At 38.2% G+C, this 13,603-nt stretch overlaps 5 protein-coding genes across 5 annotated transcripts; 2 read left to right on the forward strand and 3 right to left on the reverse strand. All coding sequences in view use genetic code 12, as the record gives it.

Annotated features, from left to right (window-relative positions):
• Window positions 1-8: 8 nt before the first annotated feature.
• On the reverse strand, window positions 9-1,379 carry ALG1 (chitobiosyldiphosphodolichol beta-1,4 mannosyltransferase; the record flags this gene model as incomplete). Its single annotated transcript, XM_067690855.1, has 1 exon — window positions 9-1,379. The coding sequence occupies one exon, from the start codon at window positions 1,377-1,379 to the stop codon at window positions 9-11; it is 1,371 nt and encodes a 456-aa protein (XP_067549278.1).
• A 1,049-nt stretch (window positions 1,380-2,428) lies between these two features.
• On the forward strand, window positions 2,429-4,498 carry I9W82_002043 (nucleotide diphosphatase/phosphodiesterase; the record flags this gene model as incomplete). Its single annotated transcript, XM_067690856.1, has 1 exon — window positions 2,429-4,498. The coding sequence occupies one exon, from the start codon at window positions 2,429-2,431 to the stop codon at window positions 4,496-4,498; it is 2,070 nt and encodes a 689-aa protein (XP_067549279.1).
• A 63-nt stretch (window positions 4,499-4,561) lies between these two features.
• On the reverse strand, window positions 4,562-6,556 carry I9W82_002044 (uncharacterized protein; the record flags this gene model as incomplete). Its single annotated transcript, XM_067690857.1, has 1 exon — window positions 4,562-6,556. The coding sequence occupies one exon, from the start codon at window positions 6,554-6,556 to the stop codon at window positions 4,562-4,564; it is 1,995 nt and encodes a 664-aa protein (XP_067549280.1).
• Window positions 6,557-6,722: 166 nt separating this feature from the next.
• Window positions 6,723-7,604, reverse strand: NIF3 (Nif3p; the record flags this gene model as incomplete). The annotated part of the gene is made up of 2 exons (XM_067690858.1): window positions 6,723-7,495; window positions 7,568-7,604. 2 exons carry the CDS (start codon window positions 7,602-7,604, stop codon window positions 6,723-6,725), a joined length of 810 nt encoding a protein of 269 aa, XP_067549281.1.
• Window positions 7,605-8,118: 514 nt separating this feature from the next.
• On the forward strand, window positions 8,119-12,892 carry VPS11 (tethering complex subunit; the record flags this gene model as incomplete). The annotated part of the gene is made up of 3 exons (XM_067690859.1): window positions 8,119-8,409; window positions 8,476-9,692; window positions 9,868-12,892. The coding sequence occupies 3 exons, from the start codon at window positions 8,119-8,121 to the stop codon at window positions 12,890-12,892; spliced, it is 4,533 nt and encodes a 1,510-aa protein (XP_067549282.1).
• Between the last annotated feature and the right edge of the window lie 711 nt (window positions 12,893-13,603).

Raw genomic sequence — 13,603 nt, forward strand, 5'->3', positions numbered from 1 at the left:
ACTTGCCACTATTCGTTTACAAATTTAGGTCGAAGAACAGTATTCCAATTCTCGTCCCATCTCGATTGACTCTCCCTCAAAGCCCCTTGTTTTAATTTTGACAACAATTGGTCATCTGCAAACACTTTCTCCAATAACTCGACCAAGTTTTCTGCTGTTGATTCCTTGGCAACAAGTCCATTCTCACCATTTTTAACTAATTCATCAATGGCTGGAAAGCTTAGTGATATTACAGGAACACCACATCCGAAAAAATCAACAATCTTCATCGGTAGATCAATTCCACTTGATGATGTATGTAATGAGATTCCCAAATCAGCTTGTGCTAAAATCTTGGGGTAATCTTCAGAAGCAAGCCATGCTGTCTTCACAATTATTCTTGATGAATAATCGAGTTCAATAACTTTTTGGATGAATTTCTCCTTCAATGGCCCTTTGCCTGTAACAATTAGTAAAATTGGAGGCGTATTGGCCTTTTCCAGTGTTTCGTACAATTTCAACGCATCAAGCAAGAGACCAAAATCCTCATCAGGTGTGAATGAAGTAGAACTGATTAGCACTCTGTACAGCTCAATATTCTTGACGTCCTGGAATAGTTCATGAGTCTTTTTCAATTCTGTGTCTTCAGCAGGTTTGAATTGCATTCCTGGTCGGTCATAAAACGTAGTGACCTTAGATTTTGCAAACCCAAACTCATTGACCAAATATTTCTTCATTTTTTTAGTCACAGTTATATTGAAATCAGCAAAACCTCCCAAGAAGCTCTCGTAAAACTTCATCAACCTCACCAATGGATGTTTCACATTCTGAAACCTCAAATTCAAAATCGTATAATTCAAATTATGCCAATCAATAACAACTTTCCAATGTCTATAAATGAAAAACTTGAAAAATAAAACAATTGCCAATATAGGAATACTAGGAGGATTCTGAATCATTACGACATCAGTCGCACCACCTCGATTCCAAAGTATCTTGACCAACTGTTTCACTTGAGTGCCAATTTTCTGAACTGCAAATATAACAAATGGGAAGTTATAAATATTATGAACAACTCCAATTGGTACAATATCAATATTCAAATCGTCAATAATTTCATCTGGAGGTCGTGTTTCAATATATCCACATAGACTTACATCATATCCTATTTTGCTAAATGATAATGCATGATAGCACATCCTTGGTGAGTGGCCTAAGTCACCCAATACGAATATCAAGACGTTTTGGCGACTAGCTGGTCTTCGAGTCTGTGAAAAGTAAGATAGCAATTTGTAGGCTATAATTGGAAAACAGACATACGCTGCTAACATGTAGTAAAGCCATGGCCCGGAATATTTCCAAATATGGTCGAATCCTTGATACTTGATGATCTCCTCCATGGTAGAATAAGAAGCTGAAAAAGCATTTCAATTGACGTCAAAAAAAAAAAAAATTAACGTCTATTCAGTCTTTTGTGATTTAGATAGCGCTTGCTTTGTTGAAGGAAAAAAGAAAAATAACGACAACTGCAGGACTCGAACCTACGCGGGCGGAGCCCAAAAGATACCTTGAAACTATTCAAGTCTTTCTCCTTAACCACTCGGACAAGTTGCCTAACAACTGAGCTATTGGCTCAAATTGTTACAAAATAACTCTTTGGGTAATTCATACTGCTCAAATTTCACATGATATTCAAGTGATTTTTGCGTGAAAGTCACATGATTAAAAACTAATAATCAGGCATAAAGTAGTCATTAGCTGTCCTTACATTCTGGAACCATGGTATCAGGCAGCAAATACATTTTCAAAGGCTTCAGAGCTGTTCTCCCGTGAATGTAAAGCTCTACTCTATCAACAAGTTATGTTTAGTGTTGTCTAAAAATATGAAACGGGAAATGCAACACTTGAAGCAATGACTCTCTCCACGTAGCGCTCTGATGGAATGGATAGCAGCTAAGGTGACCAATTAGGCGGCTTGAAGAGCTCCGTGGAGTTTAAATTGCGTGAAAACTGGACATTAAAAAAATTTTGCATTATTTTTGCACCCAAATTTGTACAAAAAATTCAACTTGTAAGATTCTCATATTTTACAGTCCTAATAAAGTTGAATGTGTTACTGTAATCTAATTACACTACGGTTGCATTTACACTCATCCATTTGCGATTCGGTTATCATCTTGGATGCACAGTCAAGCACTTGGCGAAAGACAGTACAACTCTTGCTTATCAAATTGATAAGACAACATTCAAACATTAATCTACCCTGGTGGTTGCAACACAATACTTTTCTCGTTTTCAAATTTATGCGGTGTAGTCTAGCTTCACTGACTTTTTTTATATCCGCGATCTAAATTTATCAGAACGAAGACACACACAAAAAAACAAAAAGGTTAAAAACGTCTTTGCTTTCATTGATAAGATTGAACATTCCCATTCACATAGGTACACCATGTCTATAAACTATAGTACCCCACATGCTGTGGATGTCCCTGTTACTGATATGGATGATCCAGAGGATGATATTATTTTTGCAGAACACCAGGACAATCATCGCTCGACGAACGGATTATTTGACCCCCTCGCTGAAGATAGGGAGAGGACTTCCAACTCCGGACTTATTGGCAAGCTTAAATCGCTTTTGAGAAGAGATACAAGAACGAACGACTACGAGATGGTTCTGCGCTATGATACTGGCTTTGATGAAGAGGACGAGGAAGCGATGAACGAACCTACCATAGATTTAAAGGAACACAGGCTAAGGCTCCTTGAAAAGAAAGTCAAGAACAGGACCATATTTGGTGGTGCTATACTTACTGCAGTTGCAGTTTTGTCTTTTATACTTTACTTTACCAGGAACAACAACATGAAGCTAACCAGTGAATCTATTAAGCCGCTGCACAAGATTTACTCGAATTCAACTCATGATTTTTATAAAACAACGATCGTGGTATCCCTAGATGGTTTCCACCCTCATTACATCAATCCACATGATACACCAACACTCCATAATATGTTTATTAATGATTATGGTGCACCATATATGATTCCAAGTTTCCCCTCAGTCACTTTCCCCAACCACTGGACGTTGGTGACTGGGTTGTATCCATCAGAACATGGTATTGTGGGAAACACTTTTTATGACACCAAATTGAACAAGCAGTTCGTTAGCACTGATCCTCTGAATGGTAGCTTAGATCCTGACTTTTGGCAAGGAGGCGAACCAATTTGGAAAACGGCCGTTCGGCAAGGCGTCAAAGCCGCTGTACACATGTGGCCTGGATCTGAAGTCCCAGGTGTTGGACCAGAGTTTGATTCTGATAGGTTCAACGGATCTGAATTGTTGACTTCCAAAGTGGAAAGAGTAATGGGGTGGCTTGACCGAGAAATAGAAACGCGACCAGAGTTGATTTTAACCTATGTTCCTACAGTTGACGAGTACGGCCATAAATATGGAATTTCAGGTGATGAATTAGCAAAGAGTTTGACTTATGTGGACGACTTTATAGAATTGATGAAGGGCGAGCTTCACAACAGGAATTTAGACAATATTGTCAATTTAATCTTTGTTAGTGATCATGGAATGGCCCCTACATCTAATGAAAGAGTCTTGTATCTTGATGATTTAATTGACTTGAAAAAGATTGATCACATAGATGGCTGGCCATTGATTGGGTTGATTCCTCATGTTGATGTCGACGAGGCAAGGAAAGAAATTAAGGCAAACTTTGACAAGATGGATCGAAACTTGACCAAACATTACCATATTTACAAACGAGAGGAAATACCACAAAGGTTCCAATTTGGTGGGAAGCTTAAAGATCACAAGTTCAATTACAGGCTTGCGCCACTTTGGATCATTCCCGATGTTGGGTACGCAGTTACAACTCATAAGCAAATGGATGACAATGGAGGAGAGTATAAGCCCAAAGGTGTACACGGTTATGACAATAGACATTTACTAATGAGAGCATTGTTTGTGGGATCGGGTCCATTCTTTAAGGAGAAGTTCAAATCAAACAAAGTAAAACCATTTGAAAATGTGAACTTCTATAATCTCATTTGCGACTCATTGGAGTTGGAACCAGCTCACAACAATGGTAAATCAGTCAAAAGCATTGCATCACAAGTATTACCAAAGAATTGGAATGATGCTTTATCTTTCCCAGACTTGCCCTTTGAAGTGGAACATATTGTTCGCAATAATGCAACTTATGATCAATTATGGAGAGTTGGAAGTAAAGCTAAACCGGTTGAGGAACAACCCAACCCAAGTCCAAAGGCATCTCTTGTATCTGAACAATCAACAATCACTCATATAATATCTCAATCGATGCCACAGCCTAGTGACTTTTTGTCAACTACTACTACTGGCGCAAAGAGCTCAACCAAGACTGAGGCAACAACTTCGACCACACAGGAGGGTCTTGGAGGATTTTTCAATGAAATAGTTGACGAAATAGAAGATGGCGTAGAGGCAATTGGAGATGCCTTACATAGTTTTATTGATGACAATTTCTAACCGGGCAGAGGTTTATAATTACTAGATATTCAATAATTGACAGATATCGTTTGTATTTTTCTTTTAAAATATCGAGCCAGTATACTGAAAATTACTCTGTGCAAAAGGTGAATCAATGATAAAGGGGGAATTAGTTCTTCTTCCTGGCGTGTCAGGGGAAGCTGTTTCAGTTGAATGTAATGATATTCGACTGGGGCTCTTTGCTGTGTTGTTATGCTGAGATGCGACATCATCTGTTGAGTCCTGACACAACTTGACAATGTCATCTTTACTGAGTAACATAAACGATTTAGACCTGGTAATGACACTCCATTTTTCTTTAACAAAATTGATGATTTTAGATAACAATATTTGCTCATTTGAGATGGAAAGGTCCTTCCACATCCGTAGCAAGTTTGAAATGGAATCCTCATCATCTTTGAACCAAACTTGAAATTGATCAAATAATGAGACTAGCTTCAGCATAACTAACCCTTTAAATTCAGACAATTCGTACATATTGGCCAAAACTATCAACGCGGAATAGTCTGGTAATTTCAACCGTTCATCCTGCTCGAGCTTTCCCACATATAAGTAGTAAATCATTGCTTTGACTCTTCTAAACGGCTCGGGAATAAATACTTTGCTCTCGAGAGTTTCATTCATTCCTGATGTAATCATGCGATAGAAATGAGGCCATCTTGCACTTAAGATGGATTTGTGCACAGGTAAGGATTTAGTATCATAAGCCACCTGGATTTCAAAATTGTGTTTGTCATTATCATCTCCTAAGCAAGTGATCTCAAAATCAGCAAACAAGTGTGATTCGAAGAGTTTTTCAAAGTCTGACGTCAAGCTGTTGCTTGATTGGCTAGAGACGCCTAACAGTCCCACTTCAAGCTCCAACACATGACTGAATTTAACACCTTGAAACTCCGGATCTTGCTCTTCATCAATCCAATCATTCTCGTGAATAGTCTCATCTTCATTTTCCATGCCATTGGTGGGTAAACTGCCTCCGAATACATGTGAATACAGCCTCTTTTTATTCCCCAATAAGAAGAGAGTCCCATTATGGTTGATAAATGCACTAGACCAAAAGAACTTGGACCCACGCTCGTCTTCATCACTAATAAACTTCAGAAAGTCCAACTGTTCAAATAAAATTTGCGCTTCAAAATCTCTCAAATTCAAGCTCGCAATATTGACTCCGCCGTCAGTATTCCATGTTGGGAGATTAACAAATAAACTAACCTCTGGAATCTTGCTATTCTCTAAAATAAACAAGTCGTAATTCAATGATGAAAAATTTGTAGTTGCCAAGCTTGAAATGGACACAGCACACTTGGATTGCGTCTTCAAGGAATAAAACGTCACTACTTTCACATGATTCATGTCCCCATTCAAGCCACCGAAACAATAAATTCGTTCGTTATGATAGATAATAGTGTGACCAAATCGAGGCTCAAATTCAAAAGGTCCCGTCCAAATTCCAGAGGTCAAATCATAGCAATACAAATCACTCAATACCTTGGATTTCACCAATCCGCCACTGATAAAAAGCTTGGTACCATCAGGTGTCAAACAGCAAGCGTGTCTTGATCGTGAACTTGGAGCATTAGTCAATGCAAAGTCCGGTGGACCTATCCATTTCTTGTCAAATATGTTGTAAATCATCATCAAACTGTCCTTGCGCATTTCTCCAGTTGAACTAACACCACTGGATGTACTGGGAAGTGAAATATCATCATCAAAAGGCAACCCACCAAAGATCAAGACATTCCCATTATTGAGATACACAGCCAGATGACCTTCTCTATACAACCCCTCCATCTTGTTATCACTTTCCCACTCCATAGTGTCCGTGTTTAATAAGTAGACATTGCTATCTAATGTATCGTTTTCATCGAACCCCCCATACAAGAAGACATATGGAGTTCCTGAACACGCAACAATTGTTGACTTTAAATTGTGTGATGGAATTGCTCCCCTTGCTGGATGTAACCTCACTGAAGTGTCTTTGGTTCCATTCAGCGTGGAGGAAAATGTGAACTTTGTATTTGGTTGCGAGTCAACCATTTTTGAATAGTCTTAATAGGCCATAGATTTTGTAAAATGTGTATGAGGATTGAGAACCGTGGGGAAGTCTCAAGTCTGTGTGTGATAGACGATTTCCTACAATTTTTTTTTTGTGCGACTTTTGCAGATGAAGGCTACGAACAGTATATGATCTTCTAACTATGTATCACCACGTTTGAAATGGATCTCTATCAGTCTCACTAATAATAACCTCATCATCAGAGTTAAGCTCCTTTTGTAACTGCTCTTTAATAAATTTCAAGAATGGACGTTCGGTGTTGGAATGATTACAACTAATCACCGATGATCCACTCTCCTTGAAATATAAAGCTTCATGATGTGATAATTCTCCAGTAAAGTATAGGTCAGCTTTCAATCCTTTGAATACTCCTCCTCCAGACCCTGCACAAATGGCAATTGAATTTATATCATGGTCTGGTCCGTTTTTGGACTCAGCAACTTGTACATGATCTAATCCCAACTGTTGCTTGACCCTTGAAACAAGATCTTTCAAATTAGACAGTTCCTTGAGATTGACTAGCCTTCCCATTCCACACTCTGGGTCGGAAGAGTCCGGTTCTATAGGGGTCGAGCTTTGGATATTTGTTTTACCTGCAATTGCTTCAACTAAGAAGTCATTCACTCCACCTTTTGCACTGTCAACAGCAGTATGAGGAGAATAAACACTTATGTCATTTTTAACTAATTTTAACAATGACTTCTGTTGCGGATCTTGAGGGGTTATAGACTTTAATCCACGAAAGATGAAAGGGTGATAAGCCATAATAAATTTAGCTCCTTTATCTATAGCTTCATCTGCAACTGATTGGGTAAGATCAATTGTGAGTAATACTTTGATTGGGGAAGCCAGCTGTGCTGTGTCATCGACACTGGAATCTAAGAGTAAACCTGTGTTATCCCAAGATTTATCAGCTAAAGCTGTGGGGTAGAATTTCTGAACTGAAGCTGTTGTTAGTAACATGGTTTGCGAGAAGCATTAGGAGTACATACTTGCATTAACGACGCGTTTGACTGAAGCTTTCGACATTCTGGGGAGTCCGAATTAGGATGATTAGGTTGTTGCTGTCGTTTTCTGAAAGCAACAATTTTGAAAAATTTCTTGCAATCGCTACCAAATATTTGTATATTCTAATATACATTTAAAATCTCTAAAATATTTTTTTGGTGAAAATTGCTCTTTTAGCTCAGTTGGTAGAGCGTTGCACTTGTAATGCAAAGGTCACTAGTTCGACTCTGGTAGGGAGCAGTTAATTTATTTTGCAGTTTTTTTGCAACTTTTCACTTCTACACACATGAGAGGCCTTCAGTAGCCCCACATCACAAACGAATAGCTCAAGCAAGTGACAGATCCCTCACACTGAAATACCAAAGAATTTTACTACAATCGTGGTGGCCATTTTTTTTTTCTCAACTACGAAATCGAATTATTTTGTTATTCATTTTGCAACTCTACTTCCAAAGTATCAGTCACAGTTCACACGTCTATACAGCAACACTCATTCAGTACTTATCCAGCCACCACTACTACTTACAGTCTCAAAATGCATTATATGACTTCATTTCTTCTCATGTCAGCTCATACATACATGAACACTACTTATTCATTTGATGCACTAAATAATTCAGTCGAAACAGCTACCGGGGAACTTCATCCAGTGCATCCCAATATTCTCGGGATAGACCCTGCTTATGAGATAATAAATTACAATAGTGGAGCAGCTCACATTCAAGGTGAAAGTAGCACCATTACACTTCATCCCAACAAAGAGTTGTTATGGCCAACCGAAACCAGTTATAATCCAATGACAACAAACACATCAACGACGAGGCAGGTACTAAGCAAAAGGGATAAAATAATGAAGCACAGAAAGTCTGATAAATTTTTTAGAGGCTTCAAGATGAATGCCAAAAATGTCTTTGGAGCATGGAAGAACAAGATTGGGAACAAAAAGTTGCTTCATAAAGGCATGTTTGAGAAGAGCGACAAGCCTGAGGATTTAAATTGGGGTGAGCACCTTGCTACTAAAGAAGCAAATTTAACTGAAGATGTAGACCCAGAGGTTGAATGGACTGAAGAAACAGACGATTTGGAGGAAGACTTTGATTATTCAACTGACGAGAGAGAGCCCCTTAATTTGACTGGTCCGATTGTGTTACCACTTGTCAAAGCTTCCACACTGTCAACCGCTGCTCCAGTGGTCATAACCAAACTTCTCACAATCACCCAATTGGTGACCTTGTCAAATAAAAACGCCATGAGTTTGACAGTACCAAACAGCAATGCGGTAACCACAAGTATCATTGCTAGTCCTTCGTTCTCATCAGAGCCAGATTCAATATTGAATGACCCGGTCGCTTCGCTTTCTGTCTTACTTGATGATCTTGATTTTCAAAGTAGTGATGTCATTGAAGTTGATACTGAGTATGATGAAGTGTTCAGCATTAGTGTGCCCCATAGGAAATTGACAACCAATTCTCCAACAGAGGTAGCCACAAAGACTGATGAGTTGTACAATTCTGGTGCTATTGTACAGAGCGAGGAAGAAACCACCTTGATTACTTCACAAGAGCCCCTCACCACAACGATCGCAACTTCTGAGGGACATACCGCCACAGGCTCTTCTACTTTGCGCACACACCATGAGATAAATCCAATGGAGTTGATTGAATATGAAGATGGTCATTTCGTTTTGGGAAGGAAACAGCCTAAAAGTAGATCCACAGACGTAATTGCAACAGCGACACCTAGAGCTCCAACACCAACAGGGATCTTCAGTATACTACCAATCAAGGGTACCACCATGATATTGCATCCAACTTCATTCGCAAACTTTCAAAGCCAACAGAGAAGTTCAGAAGCAATGAACAACAAAACAACTCCTGACGCATTAATCAACCAGACATCACACTTCAACAAGTCACAAACTTCAAAACCTCCCAAATCACATCACCCCTTGAACTTTGGAAACCTTGATACCAATGCAAGCATCACTGCCTTGGCTTCTGAAGTAGATTCTCCTGTTTTTCCACGTCGAGCATACTCATTCACAGGAGTGATTCCACCAAAGAAGCAATTTGTGCTCAATTCACTTTCCTCTGTCACCAAACTCACGATGTATTCCCCATTTTGTATAATTCTCTTACTAATAGTTGTATTGTGTTTGTAAAATGAACAAAAGTGAATAAAATTGGAAGTGAAATTTTGCGCTCCGCAAAAAAAAAAAATAGAACACATAGAACTCTACTTTAGCAAGACCAATTAGGATAATGTCTCTACTATCGACATGGAGACAGTTTCAGTTATTCGACTTCATTCCTATACGAGATCCCTACTACCAATCACACGATGCATTGTATTCAGATCCCACTCTAAGTGCCATTAACGCCACCAAAGCATACTTGGTTATCGCCGTCAACAACTCAGTTCTTAAAATTATAAATCCTAAAACCATGACTTGCGAGGGCCAATTTCAAGCGTACGACATTGATTATAGAATAACATTTATAGAGCCAGTGGTTAACTCGAGTAACTTGGTCATTACCGTGGCTGAAAAGCAAGGGTCGCCGCTGATTATTAAACTCTGGGATTTGACAAGGATATTGAATATGGAAAAATTGGAAGCATCAGAATACAAGTTCAAGTTTCAAACCCAGGTTCTTGTTACCGAAAACAGTCGAGGAAGTGGAGTGCAAAATGAGAATTCGTTTCCAATTAGTTGTTTCAAGTTTAATTATGACTTGACATGTTTGGCAGTAGGGTATACTAATGGGAAAGTCATACTTGTGAGAGGCGACCTATTACGTGATAGAGGATCAAAACAGCGAGTCATTTATGAAAGTGTGGGTAATGATCCTATAACCGGAATTCAGTTTAATGAAGAAGAACAAATACTTTATGTCACGACAACATCAAAAGTATTGACCGTCTCCACTACTGGTCGTAACCATGGAAAGCCCTTACGCATATTATCACAAAAAGCAGGTGCAGACTTGGGCTGTACTGAATCCGGGAGAAAGCAGGAGCTAATTATCGGACGTCCAGATTCCATAAGATATTACAATCCCACAGCAAAGTTGAAAACAATCAACTTTGATGTCCCAAAATCGAAAATTGCAAGACTTCATCAGTTCATATTAATGGTGAGCTCGACAGATAACGACAATCTGCAAAAATTTCAATCGAGGGTAATCATTCTTGATACAAGAAATAATCACATTTCACTTAACTTGTTGATTCCACAAAGTGTTATCAAATTCACCTTGAAAATGAATAATGAGCTCTATCTTTTATCAAATGATGGGGTATTATACCGGCTCTACGAAAAACCAATTAACCAACAGATTGAAATAATTTTACAAAGAGAGCTATTCTCTGTGGCTTTTAATTTAGCAAAGCAACTGAAACTTTCCTCCGATATATTATTGCGGATACAAACTTTGCATGCAGATCACCTATTTGATGAACAAAAGTACAACGAATCAATGGATGTATACATTAGCTGTCTTGATCTATTTGAGAATGAGCTTGATGGCGCCAAACCAAATTCCAATGAAGAGAGAGATGACTTTATCATGAATGTGGTTACCAAATTCAAGGAGGCGATCAACACTGAAAACATGGTGCGATTTTTGGAAAAGTTGTATGCAATTGCCCTAGCAAGTGTGGATCACATCACTTTACTATTATGTTGTTTATGCAAGTTGAAGAATCTTGATCAAATTGATTCCTTTATTGATGAATTGGACTTGTCTAATGAAAAGTTACAAGAGCTCAACTTCCCGCTAATTATTAACTTGTTTAAGGAATGTGGATTTTACAGTCAAGTGTTGAGGCTCTTGTACAAACTCAATCAACCAAACTTGATTGTTGAGATCCAAATATACGATTTGAATAAACCGAAGTTGGCTTTAAATTACATGAAGACATTAAAGATTGATGATTTGCTATTAATATTGATCGATCAATCGAAAAAGTTGTTAGACTCTTGTCCTATTGAAACGACGGAGCTTTTGATTAATGTTTTCACTGGGAAATATCAAGCTATTGAATCTACACAAGGTCCATCTACTTCGTCACAGGACGGAAAGACAGCAGATGATGAAAAGGGGAGGGAGAAAATGACTGAATTGACCAATTACAAGGCATTTTTAAACTACTTGACCCTCCGTGGTGGCGATTCTGAAACTGAGAAAGCAGAGAAGGAAGAATCATTCAATACTAAAGAGCCCACATACTTACCTCCCAAACCAAACTTGATCTACTCTAGCTTCACTAATCATCCGCATGAGTTTGTGATATTTCTCGAGGCGTGTATTGAAGCATTGGAAAGATATCAGGGAAATTTGATGGATAAGAAGGAAGTATTGATTACGTTGCTAGAAATGTATCTCTCGTTGAATAAGAAAACCAATGAATCAGAGTGGCTAGGTAAAGCGCAATCTATTATTGATCAAAATGGCGATTTATTGGACGATGACTCGTTGTTGTTATTGAGTCACTTGTATAATTTCAAACCTGGTGAGATGAAGGCAAGAGAGGCCAATGGAGACGAAGAAGGTATTTTCATGTCATACAAAAATGATGAGGATGTTGAAGGATGCTTTAAAGTGTTGCAGAAATATGGACAAGTGAAACCACAGCTTTACAAGATGATGCTTGAATTTATCGTTTCCAGACGTGAAATTTATGAAAAGGTAAACCACGATGATATACAAGCAATACTACAACAAATCAAGAAATTTAAATTGTTGGATCCATTAGAGTTAATTAGTTTACTTGACGGAGGTGATTCCAATGATCATGAATTTGTAACATTTGGCATCGTGAAGGACTACCTACTTCAATACTTTACAGCACAAGAACAAGAAATCACCAACAATCAAAAACTCATTGAAGTGTATGAGCACGACTCCACTAAAAACTCCTACAAACTATCAGAATTGACACATCCATTTGTCATCCAGAATAACAAATGTTCAGCATGCCAAATGAAGTTGGATTTCCCAGTGATCCATTTCAAATGTAAGCATTCATTCCATCAGAAATGTTTGTCATCTAGTCTTGTGGCCAAACCTTCAACCGCCAATGGAGGAGCACATTTTGTGGATGATGGAAGTGAACATGGACCAAAGTGTCCTATCTGTACACAAGATATAAGTGATGTCAATGAAGTTAAACAGAGTCAGTACCAGTTGAAAGAGAATGTCGATTTCTTTGTACAATCCTTGCATGAAAGTACTGATACATTTAAATTCATATCTGACTATATTGGGAAAGGAGTCATGGAAGACGAGTCGGTTAGTATAGATCAATAGGAGATCTATGATTTTGCATCTAAAAATAGCGCATAGCAATACACAGCGTCATGCTAAATATCGATAAGTATCGTGATATTAACTTAGTTTTGCCTCACATCGTATGTAGTTCTAGAAATAATCATCGTGTGCGTAGAGTCTCCCCTCTCGTTTTTGTGAAGGAATGTATGGATTTTTGTAAAACATTTCAACTTGATACGCAAGGTTTGTGCATTCAGTAGAGTACTATTAGACGCTTAATTTTCTTTTTTATTACTCTTGGCTAGATCGTGTGCGGAACTAATGAATAATTATTCTTGATACAGCTGGAGCACTAGATATTGCATATTTGATCAATATCCACACGATGGCGCGTCAGCTCGTCAGTGTTAAAAAATTTGGCGCCAAAAAATGATTTTTTCCCAATCTGGCGGTTAAGTTGATTTAAGGTACAAACGCTACTTTATAACCAAATCTGGTGACTACTTTGATCTAAACATCTTAAGATGTATACACTGTCATCTTGTAGTAGTAGTAGTTTATAGTTTAGTACACATTGGTTCTAGACGCAGTAGAAAAAAGGGGAAACAAAAAGCTCAACGGGCTATCCCTTACAAACAATGGGCGCGTAAACAATAAACAATCACATTTGAAACATATATGAAAAAATGTTTACTATACACAATATTATACCAGACATAATAAAAATTAAGCTTTTAACTGGAATGTTTA

Source organism: Candida metapsilosis, assembly GCF_017655625.1.
Source record: "Candida metapsilosis strain BP57 chromosome Unknown scaffold2, whole genome shotgun sequence".
NCBI classification, from domain to species: Eukaryota; Fungi; Ascomycota; class Pichiomycetes; order Serinales; family Debaryomycetaceae; genus Lodderomyces; species Lodderomyces metapsilosis.